This window comes from Xiphias gladius, chromosome 5, assembly GCF_016859285.1.
Source record: "Xiphias gladius isolate SHS-SW01 ecotype Sanya breed wild chromosome 5, ASM1685928v1, whole genome shotgun sequence".
In the NCBI taxonomy this organism is placed as follows: domain Eukaryota; kingdom Metazoa; phylum Chordata; class Actinopteri; order Istiophoriformes; family Xiphiidae; genus Xiphias; species Xiphias gladius.
The window spans coordinates 2661540-2687949 of NC_053404.1; the positions used below are offsets into that span (position 1 = coordinate 2661540).

The following is a 26410-nucleotide window of genomic DNA, read 5'->3' on the forward strand; positions in this document are numbered from 1 at the left end:
CACCCAACAGTTGTTGAGACATTTTACATTTCACTAGAGGAAAAGTCAAAAGAAGATTAAAGTTATTAGGAATCAATTGCTGCAAACCGGGAATGCCACAGATTATTGTGGCAATCCTTCTAGTAGACGATTAGATATTTTACAGTATAAGTGAAACCTTTGAAATTTCTAACACACACCTGCTCATGGCACTAGATGAAAAGTCGTTGGATCATCAAAGTCAGTAGGACGCGTCCCCTTCAGGCAATGAATGCTGCTATTTTTTTAAGTGCAAATTAGTTGCATATACAGCTGGGTTCCAAAAGTCTGAGACCGCATTCCCATTCAAGCAAATGGGAATGTGGTCTCGGACTTTTTATTATGTTCAATTCTTGACACGCATTTAGCAGAAATAATCATCTAGCAGAAATAATGCACTTGAGAGTGTAGCAATCAAATGGCAGCTTGCCACAGAGCCCCACTGCCACCTGGCCAAGGATGGAAACTTAATACTTAATAATAATCTATTTTTCTTTCTGACAGCCAGGACAAGCTGAAAGTGAAGTTTTTACATGAACACACAGACAGACAGACCTTTTGTATGACAAAAAAAAGCCTTGACTCCTCTCCTGAAAAATGTGAAGGACATGATGAATTGAAACAAAAGCTTACCTTGAAAGTTGATGAGTGTATTAAAGCAACTAAATTACCACGCAGGATGGCTCTGATGGTAATGATGCTAATGGCAATAGCATGACTCACATCTGTGGAATTTTTGCTTATTAATATCCTTCTATTGAAATGCACCTATTAGCTTTATCCATGTCAGACTCCTGAGCCCTGGAAGAGAAGTCTCTTTTAGCTTCATGTCGCCAGTCTAGCCAAGGCCATTATCTCATCCCAAATGTCAATATTGCAGTTTTTATGAATCTGATTAGTCCATAAAACGCCAGAGGGTCTTGAGATCCCAGTGGACTTCCGTGAACCTGTGGTAACATCATTGTCTTGTCCTTCCTGGCAGAGATCTGACATCACTTTAGCCAGATGGCAGGTGAAAGGGCTTCTGGGAATTAGCGTTTTCCTCCCTGTGAGGCCTGTGTTCTATTTCCTGACAGCACTAGCAAAAGTGAGACCGCACAAGGTGTACACAACAGTGCTGTGAGTTGATGATTTCCATACTGTAACTAGTCTGCGACAATGTGGAAAAACACCAAACCACCTTAGAGGATTTATAGATGACTGCATATCATGCAACATTGCATCAGGCCTCCATCAAAATCCCATTCCGTAGATAATGCTGAGAAAATGGGATTTTGGACGGCTAAAAATAAACAAGTCAGTCTATGGTTAGGATATGGGAATTGGGTTAATACGGCTCTGAAAAATGGTGATTGTTTGAAATGTGATTAATGTTATTAAAATACGCAGACATGGGAGAGAAAGTTAGGCTAGAGGGGATTTTAGCTTTGTTCCAAAGCTGTCAGTCATCTGTGAGGAGCAGCAGTGGAGGGTCAGAGGTCAGTTATGACCTGAGGTAACAGAGAAGTCTAGCACCAGTGGGAGGTAGCGTGCGGGTATGCATGTGTGTGGATGTGTTACTCTACAGCGCAGATACAACATCTGGAACCAGTGAGCAGCCTGGTGGCTGCTGCCAGGGTCACCGCAGTGGGAGGTCAACCCCCCCCTCCCCCTGTCCTCAGCCCTTCTGCTCTCCGCTCCCCTATGTCCACTACCCTGTTCCTACAATGCCAGCTCTCCTCGCTCCCATGCAACACCATGACTGGATCTTGTTAGCTGCCGACAGATGGGCAATCACATGGAACCATTCTCTGAGACCGGAAAGGTCCTGTGAAAGGCTCCGTTGTGTGGAGGTGGACCCCGGGAGAGGAACGGCATGGAGGGAAAGGAATGGGTGGGAAGCGGGAAGAGGAGATCCAACTCTCTCCCTCCCACCTCCTCTTGTTAGAGGACCTGTGGGATAAGATCAGTACACTCGTCTCAGCCCTTTTAATGGCTAAAGGAAAGCCACGTATTTCAATACTACTGCAGGGCTTCTCCAACTACATGGGAAGACATTTTTCTCTATCCTCATTACCTGTTACTTAGTAGAAGAAAGCCACTGTAGTAGTTTGAGGAGGAGTGGCCTCTTTGAATCTTGGATCGAAAATTATACTAGGTCTTTTTCTCTTTTTTTTTTTGCCCCCACCTCTTTCCGCTGCGTTACCTCCTTACATTTCTAACCCACTTGCCACTAAATCCCTCAAATACCATTAAGTATTTGACTCGCAAATAAATGCATGTAATATGTAAGTTGCCAAATTTTCTCAGTTCCCAGGGCAAATTGGATGAAAACCTTTCCAATCTTGAAAAAAATAACATGAATGTCTTTCCATCAGCAGAGCCAGAACAAATATTGTATATACTCCTCCTGAGCATGAAAATAAAAAAAATGACTGCCTGGAAAACATAGAAAGAATCTTTTAAGAACTGATTAATATTGGGTAATATGATATGGTTCTATTGCACTATTATAAATTGGCCAAATGCATAATTTCAACCAAAGACAGAGGCAAAGAAAAGCAGTTAGCAACATTTTACAGACATTTCAAAACATCCAAAACCTTTTTAAACTCCTTAAAAATTCATCAGGCTGATCACCTGAAACTTAATAATTTTTCACTCATCTAATGTATTTCCATTTTGAGGGATAATATCCTTGTCACAGTATTTGAGCGTGTAAAATCCCTCACGTTTTCCCAGTGAGGACATGATATTGAATTTAGGCGTTTCTGTGCAACATTTTTAGTTTGCCCAGATGATTCACAAATAAAGAATACTTTTATCGCAGTTTTCCTCTTCAATGTTTTTATCCCAGAATACAGGCCAAGACGCGGGAACTTCGGGAGAGGCAGGCAAAGGAGAGGGAATATGCTGAGATCCAAGATGTTGTCAGCCGCACCTTCAGCTCAGATGAAGAGCACACCTACGCCGGCATCGGCTCATTAGACTCGTCAGTCGATAGCAGCGGAATGGACCCTTACAACCACCACTACCATCTCCCTCAAAGTCCCCAGAGTCCTCACCTTCCCTTGAGCCTTCAGGACAATGGTCCACCCCTGGAAGCTCTGTATGCCCAGGTCAACAAGCCTCGAAATGGACGCTCTGCAGCACCAGACGGGTAGGGAGCGACCAAAAAATTTTCCATACGCAGGCGTTGCAAGGTTACTGACACTAAAAAGCTTTGTCCCTGTTGCTTGTGCTTTGCAACATACTTGCTCATTTACACCTCATCTATAATGCAGGACCACTGGTGTGACAATATTTGTTCAGTTTGACTTGTCATGGGTGACACATGCTGCACGAAAAAACAATGAATTTTACACAGTGTTGTTGCTGCCTTCTCCCACAAGGAAAGCAGGCAGAATCCATAGTCAAGGTAAAACAACACCAGGAGCCTATCAGTAATTCTCAATGTGTTAGAATTTAATATCAGGCAGTCTCTTTTTTTCATTATCTTTGGATCACAGGTAATCCTCCCCGGCCTCTCGCACACCCATTTCAGAGAGTGACACTGCATCTGAGTTCAGCTTTTTTGTCGCTGGGGGGTTGTATCGCTCATAAACTCCATGTCAACACAAATATTTGATGTGACGACAACACCATGCAGAGCATGAGAAGTCATCTAATATGCTTTTATTTGTTTAGTCACTCTTTCAGCTTCAGTATACAGGAAAGGATTGTGATTTCTTGGGTTGTGAGTGAAAGTGACTTGTGACTTTGCTTTTTACATGCTTTGCCAGCTATTAGCAATGTAAAATCCCCAAAAAGAAAGAGCAGAAGAGAGAGAGAAGTATTATTAAGATGCCTACAATCTCTTAGCCACATCTACAGTTTTATGCATTTTAACCTAACAATTCAGCTGTCTTAAATTTTGATGTATTGATAACATGCTGCACATCTTGGTTTTAATAATCCAAGTGGCTGTTGCATTTATTTTGCTATTCCATTCCTAATGAGTAGTCCTCTGCGGAGTTGTAAGTGTTATTAGGGCTACAGATTTCCTGTAGGTCATATCCAGTGGTGACAAGTCAGGAGACCGCTATCCGGATAGTTTCCCAGAACCTTTCAGGTTGTTATTAATGGATCGGATAAAACCTACCTCCTGTGATTGACAGCTGCCACTTGGGGGCTTGTGATCTTTCACTGCTAGGCTCAGGTGGGGTGGAGTGTGTCAGTTTCTGTGTGAGATCAAGACAGAGCACCTCCATGAGAGTGTGTTTATGTATTTTAAAAGGATTTACAGAGGTAGAATTTCCATCCTGTAACCCTCCCATGACAGTCAGAGTAGATATGACAAGGTTATCTGGCCTCTCTGATAGCTGGCTAAATCCATGTGCCAATATATCTGAGGCTTAGTCGAGGCCACTAATCCATACGTCTAAAGTGAAGGTTACGTCCACGTGTTTCCTCAGGATAGCCCCGTTGTGTCATAGCAACAGTGTACTGTAAACTATCGCTCATCCGGATCAAGCAGAAGTTGCTGATAAGCTTGGCAGCTAGTTAAAAGAAGAAGGTAAGGCAATGCTTGATTGGTGTTCAGTCAACCTGTGTATTCAGATCACAAGACTCTAAGATGTTGGTCAATGATAGACATAGTGCCATTGATTCTCAATGGGAATATCAATAAGCTCTGTGCAGGGATACATGATAAAAACCTTAGCCTAAGACTGAATATTAACAGCAATCCTCCAAAGGTTTGCTGTTAAACCCATACTTTTTCAAATAGTTCGAGTTGCATAGGTTTATTCAGAGTTGGCCAACTATTCTCTGACTATCTGAAAGCTGTTCAATATTTCTGCTGTTTTTATCTTACAAACTGGCATAATATATTTTGCACGTGAATACGGTTCCATTATACTATTTATGAGGCTGTCCCTGAAATTCATCAGTATCAAAAAACAAATAGGATAAAAAGAACCTGTCTTATCTTTTCCTTCCTTCCCTCTGGTTTTAGCAGTTCTTTGGAAATAGTGAATTCTCACCTTCATGGGTTTATTTCAGCATGAAAAGCTTAGTGTTGCGTGTTAATTATACATACAAGCTCATATTTAGTTTGTGGTCTGAGCCATGAGTATTGATTGTGCAGTACGGAGTTTTACTTTTAGGGACAGGATTAGCTCTTGGTTATTATTTGATGTGAAATATGCACTGCATGTTCAACACTGCATTTTTGTTTTGCACCTCTCACTGCTTTGCATATCTTGTGTATGCCAGCCCGGCTGTACGCCTGTAATATTTGTCTTGCTGCCTTTGAGATATAATAATATACACTAGCTCTTATTTAGCACAGAGGCTTTCTATTTACAATTTGCAAGAAGGAGCTTGAAACACATTCAGATTCAAGACTCCTGTCACTTGCATATCATAACAAATATAAACAGTAATTTGCATTTCAATCATTTCTGACTGTTCCATGTACCAAGAGAGCAAAATTGGTCTCAGAACCTTTGTTTTGCCATATAGAGATCCAGTATGGCTTACAATTACTTTACTTTTTTATCCTGCTGCCCCAAGCAACCTAATATTTCTGAGCTGCAGAGATAACACAGACTTCCTGTTTGAAGGTTCAGGAAAAGGAAATAGATGAAGATTGTCCAAGGAAGGCTGCTCGTTCCTGGCTGTCAGTCGCTCTTAAGTATGAAAGAGAGGAGTGAGCAGCATTTATCTCTGAACTGGATAACGCTACTTCTACTACTTCCTCTGAGGTGGACCACAGAGAAACATACTCTGATCAGGGGGCAGATTACGGATCCTATTTTACAGGGATATTTGAGTTACTTTCTGTCAGAGTTAAGTTCCATGGTCAGATGTGTGTGACAGCAAGTCATTACCTTGTAACACACGTGAAAAAAAACTTAAACAGCATGTAAAAACAAATGTTTTTGCTATGTCATGCCTATAACCCGGTTGCCAACACTATACTGTCGGTAATGGAAACGGGTAGCAATTTACAATTTTCAACAGGTAAAAAAGTTTCAAAAGAAATTTGAGAAGAAATTCATGCTTTTCAAGAAATGCATGGAAGATACATTTGTTGTCTTGTTTGTTTTTTGGTGTATATTTTACAAAAAAACACATGTAGAAAATACATATCTACATAAAAACAGAATAAACCCAGCACTTTGTTGTTGGCTAGCTTCCATTATCTCCTACAGCATAGTAAATATTGTTATATGGGGATGTTACCACAGTGGAAGCCATCTCCTGATTATCATATGACTTCTAGAAGCCTTGCACAACTATCTTAAATCTTATCTTGTAAAATTGGTTCCAGGGACCAAGTAAGTGGAAGTAAATTGAGTTAAAATTAGCTGGCAGTCTTGCTTTATTTTTCAGCCTTTACTGGGAAAAACATACCAAATGGTGAACAGAGGCAGCGAGTGTGTTGGAGGAGGACTACACTTGAAAGCCACCTAGTCAAACATTACCGTAGCTGGAAAGACATCAAACAACGCTAGTGCACCCAGGAGTCTGGTTTCCCATCCGTTTGTTTACTGTACATCCTTTGTGCTGTCATTAAAACTCAACATTTTAGTCAAATAGAAGAAAGGTCTTTAGATTAAGTCAACTAATTATAGACACTTAGGAGCCCTTCAGTTGATGTGGGGAGGTGTTCCTTTATAGAGGAGGTGGGGTCCAAATGCCTGCAATTGCCAGTAACCATACATTATAGTTTTGCATCTTGAACTCTTTTTATACCTCATGTGTTTATGCACATGTGCATTCATTTTATGCCATAATAACAGCATTTACCCATGACGCCAAGGGTTTCAAAGCTGCACTTTTGTTTATCCACTACAGTTCATATGAAGAAGCTGCAGCTGGATAAATAGCCCCTTTGATAATGGAGCCCTAATGGGAAGGTCACTGTGACTGTAAAAAGCTGGAATGAGTCAGACCTGAGCTTATAAACCCTTGGAGATACGAGGACCCCTGGTTGCTCTGGGCGGCCAGAGATCCTGTCCATTCTGCCGTGTCAGGTTTTATTGTTCCTCTACAAGATCACGGTACAACAAGAGCTCATTTGACAATTTATTACCAAACTCCATGTTATTAGAGCTGGCAGCACCAGTGATGTTTTGATAGTGCTGTCAGACTCAGTAAAAATGCAGGGCACCAATAGAAATCTAGGATTTTTTCATGTTCATGTTTTGTTAAAACCTTATATAAAGCAAACGTAAATATCATTTCCCCCCAGGAGCCTGTAGCATGAATTCTGCTACGTCTGTTAAGGAGTTTACGTGAATATGAGACCGACGTAAACACCTGAACTCCGTGCTTTCTTTTTCAGTTGTTTTGTTTGACCTTATTAAAAGGTAGACCTAGCAGAATGGAATGACCTCATTTCTTGACAGGCAGCTGACAAGTCAACCCTTCCATCTGTCCAGGGACCATGGGGTTTGGGTGACTGGCGTTGGATGCTGCGTTTCAGAACGGCAACCTGACAGGTGCCAGGCTCGATGGGATTTGTGGGAAGCAAGCGTGAAACAAAGCATCACCTTTGAAACTGCAATTTGATTGACTGCTGCTCCCATTACCCAGTTGAGTTTCTAAAGCTCCTTAGAGCATGGGCATGAGAAAGAGTCAGAGACACACAGAGAGGAAGAGGTGGGGGGAAGCCAGGGAGGAAGGGAAGCACGGATATGGAGCTCGCAGAGCTCAGCAGTGCAAAGCCCTTGAAGTCCTCTGCAACTCAGCAGCTCCACAGAGCCTTGCAGGCAGAGAGCAGGGAGAGAAAAAGAACCCAAAGATCCTCACCTGAAGAAACACTCACTCCAGTGTTTCCCCCTTGCTCTCTCCACACTAAAATTCAGTTAAAACCTCCACTTTGCTTGGTTTTGAAATTGGATTATGAGGTAGCTAATGCATTTTCCAGTGCTGATAAAAAGGTCAGGCTTTTCATCTCTGGAGAAAGTTTGTGAGGATTTCGTCCCTTGCTCTCGCCACCTCACCACTCTGAGGCTCAGAGACGTTGACTCGTGAGGTGGGAAACGTTAATACGCAATGAGAGACATAATTCACACCTCAGATGAAGGGTATTTTACAGCTGTCCACTGCAGTTCCAAAAAAAAAAACCCATTCCCCTGCTCCTCAGAGCCACAGGCTGATAGAGCTTTTGTCCTCACTATGGTTTGGATAATCATCAATAAGAACGATTCATTGTTCCCATTGTCTTGTTCTTATCATCCTCATCATATGTTTTGGCTAAGAAAACATAACACAACCATTCCAGTGGGGACACACGATCATTTGGTTTTATTCTGTGCTGTATTGTCCGAATGGACTACTGGATGAAACAATTAAAGAAATGCAGGTGGAGAGCACCTTCTTATGAACAACAAGGTTCCACCTCAATCAGATGATCAGTGAGCCAATCTGAAGTAATCACTTTTTTATTGTTTGCTATTGTTTATTTGGTGCTTGTAATTAACTCTGCAATCAACAATCAGTCTCTGTGATTTTTATTGTCTATATTTTCATTTGCATGCAATCAAAGTCAGATTAACAACACTTTCTGACTGCAACATCTGTAGCTTTGATTAAATCCTACCTCTCAATTATTCATTTGTAAACAAATGAATCCCTGCATCTGCATTAAGGCTTTAATAACAGTCTCTAATAACGTTTTTCTCGTAGTTCCCAAGGGAGTAAAACTGATATGTCTAGCATCAAGGAACAGTTTGCTTTAATGAGACACATACATTAGTGGTAAGTAATTACATTTCACTTACTCATCAGTATCTCTGTTATTTCAGGGTGTTTTGTCTGGTGTATCCAGTTCCTTCACCTCTTGTATGATACCAAGCTAAAAAATACATAGAAACAACACTGACTGCATCGCATTTGATTCCCCGAGCCATGGCAGCGTGTTTTGGCACTGCCTTTTGTGTGTCTGTGACATCCACCAGCTTTTTTTTTTTCACTACTCCCTCTCAGTGTCTATGTGTGGGTGTGAAATTTGTGTCACACTGAATGTCTGGAGTGGTGCCGTCTCCTGCTCTAATTGAGAAAAAATAAATAAATAAAAAAAAGGGACACTGAGGTAATGGGAAGAGTTCATCTGGAATGGTGGTAGCTCCTGTTGAGAGAGCTGGCTGTGTAATGAATGAGCCTGAGTGAATCCTCAGGTCAGCAGTTGTTACCGGTTCCTGCAGGACATCCCCTGCACCGGGTAAACCTGTGTAGATGGTGTTTCAGTCCCCACACAGCTTTGGAAAAGCCCCGTGTAAACCCTGAAGATAAGTTACAAAATGAGTGTACAAGTCTGACACACACACACGCACACACACACACACACATTTGTGCGCTGACTTTTGCCCTTTACTCTCAGCCTGTTCTGTGCTGTGGCGATAGTGCAGGAGGCCTAATGCAACAAATGCACATCAGCCTTATCGCAGGGGCTGTACATAGATAGCAATGTGTATCTCCCAGGCAAAGCAAGTGAATTATTTTCCTGGTCTTTTTTCATTTTTTTTACCCTCCCGCATCGGGGAGGGCCCTGTGGGATGGATGTGATGAGATGGAGCACAAGAAGGCAATTTATCCTCAGTTTGTACCATTACGTTCATTTAAGAAAGCAAACAGCCTGAAAGCAGATTGAGAAAGAGAGAGAGAGATGGAGGGAGTGTGAGAGTGTGAAATATAGACCCACCTTTCCTTCAACTCTACATCAAGTGGATGAAGCTGATTAAGGTTGCAAATACAGTATGTATTTTATCAGTGTCCTTCAGATTGGAAGCCTGGAAGACATGCATACAGTACATAATGAATTTTCACAGGAAGATGAAAGGAAAGGAGGGGAGCATACCATTTCGGGCAGGCGTGACCCAGCAGACAAAATGGGAGGTGGAGATGGGGGGGGGGGGCTGGGGTTGAATATGGCTGGGGGCTGCCCAGGGGTGTTTCTAGGAGCGGACAAGGTCATCTTACACACACTCACATTACATTTCACTCAAAGTTTAATTTTTAATAGTAATGTTAGGACAATTGCTCCGGACAAAATAGACATGTGCAGGGCATCTGGGAATTCTCAAACCTATGGCACCACTGTTTGCTATTTTTTTTCTTTAAATTTCGTTTTCACATTTTTATTTGACTGCCGTAATTGTTCGGCAGTTTGTGTCGTACAAGTAAAATAAACCAGCAGCCCGGTGACAGTAGATTGGTTGTAGAAATAAACAAGTGTTTTAATTCATTTAGGGAATATCAGGTGTTTTGAGCGTGTCACTTTTCACCAAATTGTGTTACCAACTCTCCAAGTATCCTATATCCTTTAACTCATGCCATCTATGCCTACATGACAAAATCATGTATTACCTTAAACATTGTTCCAATAACATGTTTTTCATATTCACAAAACAATCAAGCTCATAAACTGTGATGTATATAAGAATTTAAGGGGTATTTCCAAGATATAGCATACATACATGTATCTTCAGGAACACTTTGGGATGTCTGCATTGTGCAATAGGAGCCTTCACCGCCATCTAGTGGGTGGACAACCAGTAACGTTAGCTTAACCATGTTCTCCGGTGAAAATGTCTTAATGCACCAGCAGCAGATATCACAGTAGTTAGGGTTTGCTTAGCTAACATTAGTCAATAAACCAGTGGTTTCCAATCTAGGGGCACTGTCACTCGTGGGACAGAAGATTCAGGGCCAGTCAAAAAATATTCCCGGCTAAAGCCCCGGAAGCCTGATGCTGACGACGCCGATGGGTTTGCCAAAAGCTTGTTTGTTGATCGGCACCAGAGGGCATCTCATTCCCTGCAATCAGCAGCTGCAAATAGACAGTTAATCCCCCCTCAACTCTCCCGAAGGCTGCCAGTGCCTGACAGGGTAACTGCCTGTGCTGTATCAAGGAGAGATTAACAAAATAGACAAGCTTTAGCTGGGAATGGCAAGTTTTCCTCCACAATGTAGAATGAATTTGAGGATTTGTTTTGAAAATGTCACATTGACTAATTGGGAGAAAGCACACAGAGAACACGCTGTAAGCAATTGTGGGATGTACCGCTCTCCAAATTCGGTCGCTGAAAATCCATTTTGATTGAATAACACACACCGTGGTGTGCCTGTTACGTGAATACTGTATGAGATTCCTCTGTAAGAAAACTCTGATTTTCACATGATAGATAACCCAATTTCCTGAACTAATCACGAGTCCTCTCTACTAACATAGCGTCGCCGCTTTCATCCCTTCTCGGCTCTCACACAGGTGCTCCAGAAATAGTTCAGGTGAGGAATGTGACTGAGAGGCAGGTGACTGCAGAGCGTGAGCTTGCACTGTGAACCGCGCGAGCGACCAGATTACTCTCACGCCTCCTCATCCTCTTCACCTTGCTTTCATCTCTCTCTTCAGTTACAGCAAATGGAAACACACACATAAACATGAACGTGGCCTCAGCGTGCCAGGTAGGCATGGTAATTGCTGCATTTTTTCTTCTGTGCGCTCGATGTTTGAAAGCCAGCGAAGTGAGGCCAGGGAAGTCATTGTTTACCCTAAAGTGAAAGCTGGTAGAGACATAAGGGAGTGTTTAGGGCTTCCCCTCTCACTGTAAATATAACTTGTGGAAGACAGGAGAGCACAAACTGGGGGAAAAGGAAGAACTGAATTAGGGACAGTAGTTCTCGTTGACCAAAAGAAAAACAAAAAGTGAATACAAGAAGAAAGGATTAGACCAATCAAATTGTTGTGGTATCAAGTCAATATTAGTCTCCATCAAAAATGAAAAAAAAGCCAGTTAGTGTTGTGTTTAGTATGTAGGTAGGTGAAAGCCTCCAATTAAATGTTATCTTCCTTTATATAGACCAATCCAGATTTTAGATGAGGAAATTAGGAAATCAAGCCCCCCAACAGTGGCATCTCACTTGAAAACCTGCACAGTAACATTTTACTTTTAACCACGTTTGCCAACAAATACAGTATGTGCAGGCCATACCAAACAACCTGCTACATGTTGAAAATATAGTCATTACAATCCGTTGAAATAAAGGATATAATCTAATAACTTGAGACGCTTTTGCAAATCACTTGCAAATCACCAAAACCACACAATATTACAACCCTATCGGCTGCTCCAAAAATAAAATCCCGCAAGTCTCTGCTCCGTGAAGTCAATTTCATCCTCACGCTTCATTTCTTTGGCTGCATCCTGGGCGGCATGCCGACTAAGGACTATCCAGGGACCACCAAACATCAAGCACCTGGCCAGCCCTCAGATCTCTTGCAAGATGATACTCTGCATGTTTTCCGGGCAAAGTTCCAATTTAAAATTTCATGTTGTTTGATATTTTGTTAACTATCTTTTAAAAACAAACTATTTTGAATATTAGCAAAAAATATCTGCTATTAGCCCCTATAGTACTAAATCAGTGGTTCAGGTATCGGCCTTCAACCAACAGTATATTACAGTACAATATCCTCTTAAAACCCTAAATTTCCATGCTAACCTCTTACTATCATTCCTTTATTGCGGTACTGACAGGACCCCCCTCATATTTACAGTTAAAAAGGGTTCAAATCCATGATGTTATAAATAGATGAGGCCGCTAAACAGTATGGACAGTAGAGATTTAGGCCTAAAAGTTTAGTACTGACCAGTGGCTCCTGCATCAATTACCGAACCGTGTCCTGAACACTATATTCTAAGTGGTCGCCGGGGTATAACTGTATCAAGAAGTTACTCCATTCTAATCGAAAGCCAGCCAGTGTGTCCAGGGCACATAATTAAATTTACCTTGCCCACATCTCAGCCAGCGAGCCTGTGCACTCAACACAGAACGGCATTAGTTCTCTCTATTTTAAGAGCAGTATCCATATTCCCTTGTCAAACTACGCCATTGTCATTCCAATCCCTGTGCCTTGAACAAGCTCCCGGCAGCAAATCGGATCTCAGCAAGAGCCTTTGTAATTATAGGGAGCTGAATGGGTGAAAACATCCCAAATCCACAAGACCAGCCAGTGATACATTCCATCTGTCTTAAGCCTCCTTCCAATATCCGAGATTGGCTTATGAGGAGGTACTGAATAGTGCACACCCTCAACATATTTTCTGCTGTTCGGGTGAAAATTCTGTTAAGTCTTTTGAAAGTTTTGGACAAAATTTGTCATTTGCCTTGGAAAAATGTCTTTCACAACAGTTCTGGGAAAGTAATTCTTTTCCTGGTATAATGGAAGTCCATTGTTATATAACATGTTGATGACATTGCTGTGTGGATGAACAGTTGTTGTACAGTGCATTTGACAGCTACGGTATATTGTGAAGAAGCAGTGTCACATAAAATGAAAATTCATTAAATGCCAATGCAGAGTCACAAAATATAACTGAAAATAGGAGTTCCCTTCTTTGCAGTGAGAGGTGCGTGATAAATCATCATATAAAATAAAAGCTATGTTCTTTTTTTTAAAATTTCATAGTAGAAATTATTTGTTTGTTTTAAATATTCCCATTCATGTTACATATCTGGCTTCGTATTGTTGGACAGCAACAACCCTTTCTAGCTTGACAGTCAGATATCCATGCGTGTCAGTAGAGTGTATAACCGGAGGTCATACAGTGAACATGGGGCGCATTTCCTGACTTTTACTCCATCATTCCACACAGGTAGAATAGAAGTAAACCAGAAAATACCAGGGAAAGCCTAGGGGCTTCCCTGTATGTTTCTATTCAGTACAGCCTCTGCTTGATTCCCAGACTCAGCTTTAGGACCCCTCTAGCAAAATGGGACAAGTGCTTTGTAAAGTCACCTGAGACGGACCTGTTTGAGCTCATTGTGGGACCAAATAAAACCCTGTCAGGGCCACCAGACATTTCTAATGCCATCAGCATGCCAGTGAAAATGCTCTTATCCCCTTGCAATAGAGTAATGGCAGGGCATGGCCTTGTTGGTGCACTGTAATGGGCCCATGATGTCATCACAGATCATCATGGAGCCAAGTGTCTTGGAGCCTGTGCAGTTTTCAAAGAAAAAGAGTCGTTTTCAAGGAAATCATTCAGTTTCCACTGTACCCACTGTGATTGGTGGAGTTTGTTTATGCCAGAAGAAATTACCAGGGAAGTTAATAACCAAAGGCATTTTAACCTAGTCAGCCCTGTTGAATTAGTTCACTGATTGAACCAAACGCCATGCAAGCCCCTGGAAATAAGCCCTACTTTTCCTCTCTCATGCTCTCTCCAATTTTTCTACGGCCTGGAATTGCACAGTAAATATCCTCTTATTAAACATCAGGACTTTCTAGCAACTCAAGAAACACGGATTTAAGTATGAATTTAAGTTCCGTATAATGGGCATTCTTCAGATCTGTGCGTGTCTGTAAGAGTGCAAGGTATATCTGTGCTATTGTTGGCTATTACAACTAAAACACCTTTGTGACAGTGGGCTCCCTCTGCTTCACCATCCTTAAGCCTTAACAGCTTCTATGCCTGAGGGTCTGTAAGTGTCCCAGTGAGAGACGTCACCCCAGAAACACTTGTCTTCTCTGCTGTGATTGAACATAAAGAATAATCCCCATCCTGCAGTTATATGGCCATCATTAAAGGCTCACTACCCGGCTGACCTGCAGTCAGTTTTACCCAGGATAATGGCCATGTTTTAGTGGTAGTCAAAGATGTCAATTAAAATCCACATTGGTTTTATGACCTTTTGTAGGAAGTTGTGGTTCATCCATTGCATAGCTGTGAGAGCAGACTTGGTGATAAAGCCTGTTATTTCAAATTCACTTTATGGTTTTGTGTTTATGGCTGTGTATTTTATTTGTATTTGTATTGTGGTGCATGTGAGAACATAGCCATGTCCGAGAGCAGGCATGTGTTTTACTATTCTTTCTCTGTCATTTATTCATAATGTATCACAACAAGATGACAGGATGACTTTAATAGAGTGGTTGATAGTGGGTGGAATGGTTGTCAGATGATTAAACCGACTGTGGCAGAAAAAAACTACTGGAAAAGTATGGTTACGTACATAGAATTACTTCCTGGTGTGTTGCGATGATGTCGTTTGAAATATCTGCTCTTGTGTGTGCCGAGGACGTCGGAGGTCAGGGTCAGCTGCAAAACAGGACCTGTGCCCTCCAGCGAGATTAAGTAAAGACTGACTTCAGCAGTGTGAGTACTGGCTGACTGGGTTTTGAACATGGTAAATATGCAGCTGTTGTTGTAGTTATTTAAAGCACAGTGATTTAAAGGATAAGAGCAGGGGTTGTGTAAGTTTTTCTTCCATACAAATGGCCTATGCCTTACATTCCTGACGACTGACCAATTTTCTATAGTGTACCAGATGTTTTAGATACATTTCTTACCTCCAGGCAGCTATTGATTTCCCTCCAAGGCAGTACAATTAAAAAAAAGTCAGCTTAACAAGCTTTGTTTGCTTGCTCATTCATTACAGTTCACATTTTTTCACCTTGACCTTTTTGTCAAGGTGACGTTATTGTAAAGTTGCAGTGACTGTTTTGAAAACTCTCCTTGTTGGTGCATTTAAAGATCATCCAAAACCTGAGAGTCAAGAGTCAGCTGCCGCACATGACCTTTTTTAAAGAAGAACTCAACTGGTTTTACACATGGAGATCATTTCACTTGTCCCTAGGAGTACTCCTCAACCTGTGAAAACAGTTGTATGATGTCTTTTGTTGCTGTGAACTGGGCCCGAGACCTCAAATTCTTAACAGAAAGCCTGTGTTAGGAACTTGTGATGTGGGGTTTAACTGGATGTGTGCGATTACCAGGCAGGGAGGGTCTAATGAAAGACACTACTGAGTTGCATCATTGGAAATGTGGGATCCAGTGGTTTGAGAACTTGACCCATACCAGTGACTAAAAGTAAGAATATAGCCTCTGCTGCTTCCGTTTTCTGTCTCAATTCCATATACATTTCTCCAAACATAGCTCATTTACGCAGAGGTTTTAAAATCAATATCTCGGAAATCTCAATTATTTGCTTATTTGTGGTAGGAGTTAAATTCCAACAAGTTTCACTGTTACCACTATTTTCTTTTTGCATGCTGTCACACAATTCTAAATCTTCCCACATGGAAGAAAAAGATTCTGTTGTAAGATCATGGATAAACTCTTGTTAGGCCTGTTGTCTCCCTGTGTCCACATAATGAATGAGTGAATCTCAACAGCCATCTGTTTCACAGTAGAGCCTGAGTCATGGATATAGCGAGTTGCTACAATGTCAAAGCATATATCACGAGGGCCTCGCGATCATTCTTACAGTCCTGTGAGGTGATGAAGAGGTTAGAGATTCGGTGACTGTCTGCGGTACCTGAAGTATTTCCTGAAGTAGCTCTTTGTGTGGCTTTTTATCATGGCGTATTGCTATCGGGAGGCACACTCAGGTTAGTAAGTAAGACAATTAACCCCTGTATTATGTGTGCAGCCAAATTCATCACAGACTTTAAGCATTTGAAAAACCATTTTCTATAAAACATGCCTGTTCTTTAGAGCAGCATGACATGAAAATGAAATACATTTGATATAATTGCATACTGAATAATACCTCTAAATGTTCTCTACGATTTTCATCTCTTACAAAACTCTGCAAGAATTAAAACCGCATAAATAGATAGAAACAGCTTAAACACTGAACCAAACGTGTTTTATACAAGTTATTTTACAAGGGTGGAATGAATTTGTTCCTTGAAAATAACAGGTCTTACTACATATGACATGAGACAAGACAAATATGTTGTAATATGATCAGAATATAGAAAAGGTTATGGCAGCTTTATTGGAAAGAGGTAGAAAATGTGACCTTTAACATCATTTGTAATATACAGTGCATTCAGAAAGTCTGCAGACCCCTTCACTTTTTTCACATTTTGTTATTTTGCAGCCTTAATGCTAAACTCATTTAAATTCATTTCATTCCTTCATCAATCTAGACTCAATACCCCATAATGACAAAGTGAAAACAGAATTTTAAGGATTTTTAAAAGATATATTACAAAGGAAAAACTGAAATATCACATTGATGTAAGTATTCAGACCTTTTACTCAGTACGTAGCTGAAGCACCTTTGGCAGCAATTATAGCCATGGGTCTTCTTGGGTATGAAGCGTCAAGCTTTGCACGACTGGATTTGGGGGTTTTCTGCCATTCTTCTCTGCAGATCCTCTCAAGCTCTGTCAGGTTGGATGGGGACCGTCGGCCAGCCGTTTTCAGGTCCCTCCGGAGATGTTTGATTGGGTTCAAGTCAGGGCCACTCAAGGACATTCACGGAGTTGTCCCTAAGCCACTCCCGCGTTGTCTCGACTGTGTGCATAGGGTCTTTGTTCTGTTGGAAGGTGAACCTTCGGTGCAGTCTGAGGTCCCGAGCGCTCTGGACCAGGTTTTCGCTTTGTCATTATGGGGTATTGAGTGTAGATTGATGAAGGAATTAAATGGATTTGAATTAGTTTAGCATTAAGGCTGCAACATAACAAAATCTGTAAAAAGTGAAGGGGTCTGAAGATTTTCTGAATGTGCTGTAGAGACCTGAAATGTTCTTTCTTGTCATGTCCTTCTCTTCCATTTAATCTGTCCTCTATTGTGAGATTGTGAAGGATTTATACTTGTTCACATCCTCTATTTTGCTTCATTAATGTTCCATTCTCCTCGTTTGCCTTCATTCTTATTCTTTTTCTCCTTTTTCCTGTTGCGCTCTTTCCCTCCCCGCCCTCCATTCCCCATCTCTATCTCTTTATCTCCTTATTTCTCCCTCATTTTCCACCAATGCCAGGGATACTGAACAAGCCCAAGCTATCAAGCCGTAATGAGCATGTTCACTAACGCACTGATTCATCAGAACAAAGAGAGGCAGAGAGAGCGAGGGAGAAGGATGGATGACAAGGGGGAGACCGAGAATGAATGAGAGAGAGAGAGCGAGATGCTGGAGTGTACCCTTGAATGGCTTTGGATTGAAAACCCCTACAGCTTCTTCTCCCTCTGGCTGTATTTTTCCTAATACCCTTTTGGGCTATTTCTGGGTCCCATTTTAAATGAGAGGTGGGTGTGAATGCACTGAAGGGGGTAGAGGGGGGATCGAGGGGAGTGTGTGTGTGTGCAGGGGGGTGTATTTGGCCCCACCGAAGCAGTGAATAAGAACTCTGAATCGCAGCAGGAACAAGGGTGGTGGTGATGGTGGTGGTGGTGAGGTTTTGTGTGTGTGTAGGGGCTCTCTGTTGCCACTGGAGACGAGCGAAGAGATGCATACACACACAGACACACACCAAGCCCGTATGTGGAACCTCCAAAGCTGATTAGTCAAACTTGTGATTTCCAATTTCAAACCCGCGACACAAATCCCGTACTTAATATTCATGCAGAAAGTGGTGAGGGCCCCCTCGCCGTCCCGTGCTGCCGTAGGGCTGTGGGTTAGGTGGTGGGTGAGTAGGGGGGTTGGAAGTGGTGGTTGTGGGGGGTTGCCTTTTAATCAGCTTAGTTAAAAAGATGGAGATGAGGAAAAGAGGAGGACGACAGGGAAAGAGAAAAGAGAAAGTAGTGTTTTTCGCCACTCGATTGGGTAGGTGGCCCGTTGGTGAAAGCAGCCCATGCACACGCGCGCACACGCACACGCACACACACACATACAGAGGGTGACCATCATAGCCAAGGGTGCAGAGCGACCCGATAAACCCCCCCCTGATCACACACCCACCTATGTCTTGTCTCATTCAATCTTCTGGTCTGCGGGTGGCACTAAAATGTCCTGTTTAATGAAACTGTTTACACATCTTTCCTAGTGTTTGTAATGTGTGTGTTTGTGCATGATTCTGGGCCTGCTCATGCCTTTGTCAGAGAAGGGGATTACGGCCGCATCTGAAAAACGTCTTTTCTGTTTTGGCGAGGGTGGCTTCAGCAGTGCTACTGTTTGTGTGACTCCTACGTCTGTGGCTTTTAACCTTATAATCAGGATGACATGTCGTGTCATCGTCACTTCCTCGCACGGGCAGAGAGAGCTGGGAGCAACGGAGGGATGAGTGAGAGAGAGGGAGGGTGGATAAATGGACATTGAATGCAGGCAGGGATGTAAACGTGGACGTAAACCAGCTAAAAGTTTACCCACCTCAAGTTTACCCAACACCAGGCTGTTTTTGCTTGTGTTTCTCTCTCTCTCGCTTTATTTACAGGCTTATGGCACAGTCATCACATGTCATAGCTGGGCATGTCACTTATTATTATTTTCAGGATAAGTTAGGCTAATCAGAAATGCCATCTTTTGGCATATCTGTCTAATGATACATGTTCTAGGACAGTTTTTTTTATGAAAAAAGGTCTCATGTGATTTGAAATTGTTTGGGATTTTTGCTTTTATGTACAAGTCTACAATGGACCAGTGGACACACTGACAGATATAAGACACATGTTGATGGGACATTCTGAGCCTTAGTACTGTAGGAAATGTAGTGATGGTGTAAAAAGGCAAATTTACATTCAAGTCAGTGAGTTACCTGTGGCCTGACTCAGGGGAGCCACATTTTTACATGAAGGAAGCGACTATTTCAATTGTTAATACCGTCTGTACCGTAATTTTTGGTGGAGGAGGCTCCGCTCTCCAGCAGAAATCTCAACGAGTTTGAGCAGCATCGAGAACCTTGCTGGAAAACCAGTCCCCTCAATCAAAACACACAATAAGCTGTAATTAAATCAACAACAGCAAAGACTTACCAGAAAAAGATCAGGTTGGTGTGGAGGAGGTGCACCTGTATGAATATGATTCCATGTTATTAGTGAGCTGATAGCCAAGCAGCTGTCGGTCGGCCAATGCAAATGCAACCTCAGTTGTATACCGTACCAATACTGGACTCCATATTCCATATTCAAAGAGCCAAACCATGGACGTTGCGGTTATGTGGCATGCGCTGTAACCATTCGGCTAATAGGGTATCCTTGATGGACATCGGCAATACTGCTATAACTGGAAGGAGTAACCGATTCTATCAGCAGATGTGTGATATAGTGTATGTGCTTTCCAATTTAACAGAGTTGTGATTTTGAAAAGAAGAGGTGCAAACTCTGACACAAGTCATATCAACTGGGTTCATAGAACGAAAGGCTTTCGAAGGCTACAGCTGACTTGATAATATTGTGTACCCACTATGTTGGTCAACAGTGCACCTTTTGAAGCAGGAGTAAGAGAAGGTGAGTGAGGAAGAATGATGGGTGGACACCGGACGGGAGAGACAGCTGGAGAGATATAAACAGAGAGAGCTCATGAATGAGAGAAAAATGTTAGGATATAATAATCATCAAAAAAGAAAATAGCAAAGGGAGGGAGAACAGTGAGCAGGACAAAAAGACAAAGATTAACCCCGAAGAAGAGAAAACAGGGAGGCGAGCAGCCCTCCACCTTCCAGAGAGCCGGAGTGATTGAAGTGAAGAGTGTTTCACCCTCCCTCACCTCCCTGTCAAGGCCACAGCTGTAGACTCACCATCCCATCACTCATCCAGCTATAGCGGAGTGGTGTGCGGTGTTTCCATTCTCCACCACGCTCCATAACTCAACCCTTCTTCTCCACAGAGACGCTCCTTAAACACCAGCCCCCCCCCCTCCTCCACTTCTCCCCCTTCGCTCTCATCACTCCCATCAGTCTGTCTTTAAAGCAACCATCGGGGATATGAGATGCAACAGCCTGTGACCATCTCCATAACTCCCCACATACCTACCAGCCTCATTCATGTAGGCGAGGGGCAGAAGAATGGGGCCGACATGTAGACAGTGCCGCTCCACAGGGAGCCTTGAGGAAAAATGGCAGCAATAGAGTCTGAGAGGGCTATAATTCACCAGGCCAGCTCAATGATGCTGTGACACAGTTATTGGCCATATAAACTAGAGCTGTCACTGTGTCATTATTGCTGACACTCATGCGAGATCATCCTTTTCTTTTCATTTGCTTATAGCTAATTTCTTTTTTTTGGTCTTTTTTGTTTGTATCGTGGCATTGTGACTGATGCCTCCTGCCAAAATACTTTTGCTTTCCTTTTGTTGTGATTTTGCTTTGTTTGCCCTCTATCTGACTGAGATTGAAAACACACACATTGGCACATTCACCTGACATAGGTGTTAATTAGGTGGCTCAGTGCCTGCGGTATGTTGACAGCAAGTAAACACAGTAGAGGAGCTTTCATGTGTTGATTTTGTTTCCTACAGGTTCACTGACTCCTCTGCACAACTGCTCATAGCATTACATCTCTTGCTGATTAAATATAAGTTAGCAGCTATTTTTATAGTCTTATACATCTGTAATAAGTTTAGACCAGGTAAGGTTAATGCATTTATTTCTGCTAGTTTTATATATAATTTTTAAAAATAGCTACAGACTCTGCAAAGTGATATCTCTAGTTAATGTAATGTTGTAATGTAATGTTAATCTCTAGTTAAATATTACTGAAGAACATAATTTCATTTAGTGACTAGATTGAATTTACAATGTCTATGTGATTTAGATTGACAGGACAGGCCGATTTTTAAACATATAATCTTGCCTGTAGCTACCAGCTTTGAAGAACTCAGCCATGTCTTACTCTAAAATATTGTTTTTCCACTCAGGGCACTGTGTTGTGACAGTATCTAAATACTACACACCAGGTACATGTCTCCCCTCCAGGTTTGGGAGTCTGTTTTATGAGCTGAGTAGCAGCGAGGTCTGGGTCTCCCTGGCTTGTAAGACAAATAGACTGTTAGTCAGTGTTTACACCTGGGTCAGACTGATATATGTCCCCCCGGTTAAGAGAGACATAAAGAGCTCATTCTCCTACTCATTATTATCCAATAGTCAAACATCACAGGCCATCGGTCTGCAGATATGACCTGTGGGGTCGTTCTTTACAGAAGGACAGTCTCACCTTGACAATCAATACCACCTTTCTTAAATGCTTAATCATTAGTGTCATCTATCATTACAGTCCTGGTCGAAATTATTGGCACCCCAAGTACAGAATTTTGAAAATCTTTAGAAATAAACGCAGCTCGATCAATTTTGCATAGTCAGAATATTTTAATAAAATGTCCAAAGTTACTGAACAACAACAGCAACAAAATGCTTTAGTATAGTTGAATAAAAAACACAGAAATAAAATGTACGCTTGACACAATTATTGGCACCTCCTTTATGACTTTAAATTAGTTCTTCAAACAAAAAAACACAAACATATAAGACTCACCTGTGCCTAATTTTTCCTAATAACCAGTGAATGATGTTTTCATTGTAAAAAAGGGCTGATTGTTTCCAGTTTCTTTAGCACAATGGCGGGCCTGGAGCAGTCTGGAGTGGTGGTTTCAGCCCGTACCATACGCCGCAAAGTAAACCAAGTACCAGGCCAAGGAGGACATCGCTATTAAAAAAAAGGCACAAGAAGGCAAAACTAATCTTTGCAAAAACTTTCCTAGATAACCCCAGTCTTTATGAGGTATAGTTCTATGGACAGATGAAACCAAAGTAGAGCTCTTTGGGAACGCAGTGATTCAGTTTGTTTATAGGTGATGAAATGAAGCCCATGCGGAAAAGAACACCCTACCTACAGTAAAACATGGTGGAGGTTCTATCAGGCTGTGGGGCTGCTTTGCTGCCTCCGGTACCGGAGGCATTGAATGTATCAACAGAATGATGACATCAGAAGATTACCAAGGCGTTTTAGAGCGAAATGTGTTACCCAGTGTCGGAAAACTTTTGAGGCGAAGGTCTTGGGTCTTTCAGCAGGACAACGACCCAAAGGACACATCCATCAAGACAAAAGAGTGGCTGAAAAGGAAGAGATGGGCTCTTTTAAACTGGCCAGCAATGAGTTGTGATCTAAATCCCATTGAAAACCTTTAGAGAGAGCTGAAATCTGCCACTGGGAAAAGGACTGCAAACTTAGAAGACCTTGAACAAATAGCAATGGAAGAGTGGCAGAAACTACCATCTGACAGATGCAAGAAGCTTCTAGATGGCTCCAAGAGTGGCTTGGAGCCATCTTGGAGCCATGGCTTTAGAGTCTGTCATCATTGCCAAAGGTTCTGCAACCAAATATTAGAGAAGGGTCGCAAAAATTGTGTCTGGGGTACATTTTATGTTTGTATTATTTCAATGTTATGCAAGTTTTGTTTTTTATTTTCTTTTGCTCAATAACCTTGTACATTTTATTAAAAAATTCTGATTATACAAAATGGGTTCATTTGCATATATTTCTGAAGATATTCTAAATTCTCTAATTAAAATTCAGGGGTGCTGATAATTTCAACCAGTACTGTACATACAACAGAAAGAGATCACATACGTCTTCTCACAATAATGTAACGGGAAAACAAATGTAATGCATCACTTCACTTTCTTACTTGCAGTATATCACTATAATATATATATATATATATATATAATTACCATTCATTTTCTTATGTCAATCATCCCAGTAAAAATCACACAAAAAAAGTAATCTATGAAAAATGAATCTCATCGTACATTCTTCTCTCAGGAAAATAATGAATGATAGATAAATAACACTGTGCTATAAATATGATTGTGATGTTTTATAGAATCAACTACTATAACTTTTTACCATAAATCTTTCCCTGAAAATCTTTGAACTAATCTAATCGCATTTGTGGCCAAACTCTGTGGCATTTTGGCATCAAAATAATTTAGCATTTTCAGGAGACAAGCTATCAAGCAGCCGAGGCAGAGTCTAGGTAGAAATACATTGTATTATACATGAGACTGAGACACACAAGCGTGCACACTTGAAGCCACACGCATCAGTGCCCACAGCAATACTGAATCTGTTAAACAGTTTTGGTCCAGACCATTTTGCTGTTTGAACCTCAATTCTAATTTGGTCCTGCACTAAATTACCAACAATTACCTTTCCAGGGTTGGTTTAGTACATTTCCCCCCTTCATCATCAGCAGCCCCTGGTCACCTCATCCTCGTTCTCACTCCATCTCACTTTCTCTTTCCTTCTCTGTTAGTCTGACTCCCTCCTTCACACCTTCACACACACACACACACACACACACACACACACACACACAAACACAGGGCAGCTTTGGAGCCCTGAGGAGTAGCTGTCAATCACCCATCAGGCTCCCGGGTCAGTTTGCCAGGCTGCCAAATGTGTCGTATCAGTATGCTCCCCGGTGTCAAGAGCCCTCATTATAGGCCAAAGGCTAAACCAAGGAAGTGAATGAGGCTTTCCTCTTCATTATTTCCAGTCCCCTGTGACCCCCTAACCACCTTGTGCTCTCTCTGCACCTCAACATAGCTATCCCCCATACCTGGCTATAAGAACAGTACAACCTTTAACCAACCACAGTGATATAACCCTGTTTCCCTGCAGGCCATGGCCCTGCTGCTGCCTGAGAATCCACTCATGCTTCTATCGCCTTCTTTCTTACCACTCTCTCTCTTTGCTAGTTTTCTTCCCTCTCCTACCGCCTTCTCTTCCAAGGGCCCTGAGGAGATTGTGAAAAGGAGTGCTTGACAAGGGGCCTCAGAGTAGTGTTTTCCCACAGTGTGCTGTGCATGGTGCCCACTTGCTTTCTGTCTTCAGGTGTCAGAGACACAGAGAAGTAACCTGGTTGCTAGACGCTAAAAGCTCGGCCAGCTAGCAACTGGGCAAGTTTTCTGCCAAGTGAGAAATGTCATGTGACAGCAGCATCGCCCGTGCAGCATTTGACGTGACAACAGAACAACAAAACCAAAAACCACAAAAAAAAATACATGTATTTGGCAAAGTAATCAAATAGCAAGTTGTGAGATAAAGTGTTTCATCTCAAACCTGGGTTTGTTTTTCACATGATCAGTCTGATCAGTAGAAGCACCCCCCAGCATGTGGAATTTCTCTGTGTTGGCCAGGTACCATGACGGTGGAATCACATTGGCAGCAGAATTATTTTATCCCTTATTATTAATTCACAAATCAATTAACTGTCATCGCAGCATCTCTCTGATGAATTGCTTGTAATTAACCCATAGGTGTAACAGAGCCATCCTCCATTATCTGCCTCCCTGCCCGCGTGCATGCTGGCCAAGCTGGCTGATGTGAGTTTAGATGGCTTTCCTGCACATTAGCCTAACACAATTAAAGTAATTATTGATTTTTGTTTTGCCTCCATGCAATTCACGGCCCAGATAGCACTCTGTAAAGTAAGGCCCTGATTTCTGGGTAGATTAAAGGGATCAACTAGAGGCATTTGGTGAAGGATGATGGTAACTTTAGAGCACTGTTTATTTTCACTTTTTACCTCACAAGGTTGTTAAGGTCGCAGAGTTATGACATATTAGACATACAAGGTTATCTGTAGGCCTTAATGGCTTCGCCTCACTAACACCAAGGCCTCAGTATTTGTTTGCCAGTCCATCTAAGCAAAAAGCAAATGAATCACAAAATCCATGTTTTTAAATACCGTCCTTGGTGTGGGTTTTGTCACAAAGGGTACACGACCTGTAGTAAACACAACACAGACATTTTGTTTTTACCCTGAAAACGGCAAAAATGAACAAAATCCCACGCCGCAGGATCAAAGCTACACCGTCACTTTCCTCATACAAACAGAATACGTATCCTTAATGAATAATGGTGTAAAGTTGGTTTCATTTTCAGCAACTACAACTGTATCATTAGGTGTTACCGCTGGATAACTTAAGCCGAAAAAACTGCATTATTAATGGGTTCTTCCGTGGCCCATGCCCCGTCCCTCCACCTAGTTGGGTGTGAATCAGTTCAGTACTTTTGTGTGCCCAAATATCCTGCTGACAAATAAACCAACAAACAGTCACAGGTGAAAACATAACCTCCTTGGCGGAGTCAATTACTAAAGGGAGTTATTATACAGGATATTTGGGCACAGACAACAATTCAGAAACATATTTTTAATTTACATTTATTTTTAATGTAGATACTAAAACATTAGGTTAAGCAAAGATTTGAACTGACAGATTCAACGACGATCCAAGTCATAAAGTTTTGCTGAAAATTCAATTGAAAACAATGCAACAAATTTAAAATGTCCCTCTGTGTGATTTTCTTCTTTCATATATTCACAGGATATGCATGGCAGTGCATGGCTATGTAGCACGATAGAGTTAGCATCAGAAGACTAAAATGATCAGCAATTGGCTATCTAGAAATCAGAATTCCTCTCAGATTCCTACAAATTAAAAATCTGGCCACAATTGGTGTCTTCTCTTCAGCATGGTAAATTTAAGCCCCTATTACTAATACTAATACCATTCATTCTTGCTAACGCATATCAGCAAGCTAGCTGACTTGCGTGGCAGCTAATGGTAAAAAAGAGCTTTTCATAAAGTTCAAACTAAATTAAAAAACGACTTTTTATCAGTTGCGTTTACAGTGTCATTGATGTCAACAACCGATATCATAAACTGGGAGGTTTCAAAGCCTCA

General features: G+C 41.7%; 1 protein-coding gene across 5 annotated transcripts in view; it reads left to right on the plus strand.

Annotated features, from left to right (window-relative positions):
- Window positions 1-26410, plus strand: part of LOC120790065 (partitioning defective 3 homolog) — a 320005-nt gene that overhangs the window by 245805 nt on the left and 47790 nt on the right. For 4 of the 5 annotated variants that reach the window (XM_040127340.1, XM_040127335.1, XM_040127337.1 and 1 more), the window contains one exon: window positions 2855-3157. In XM_040127340.1, the coding sequence (XP_039983274.1) occupies window positions 2855-3157 (303 nt within the window). Of the gene's footprint in view, window positions 1-2854; window positions 3158-22259; window positions 22442-26410 lie in introns of those variants that run through there. The other variant, XM_040127338.1, reaches the window with a different exon arrangement.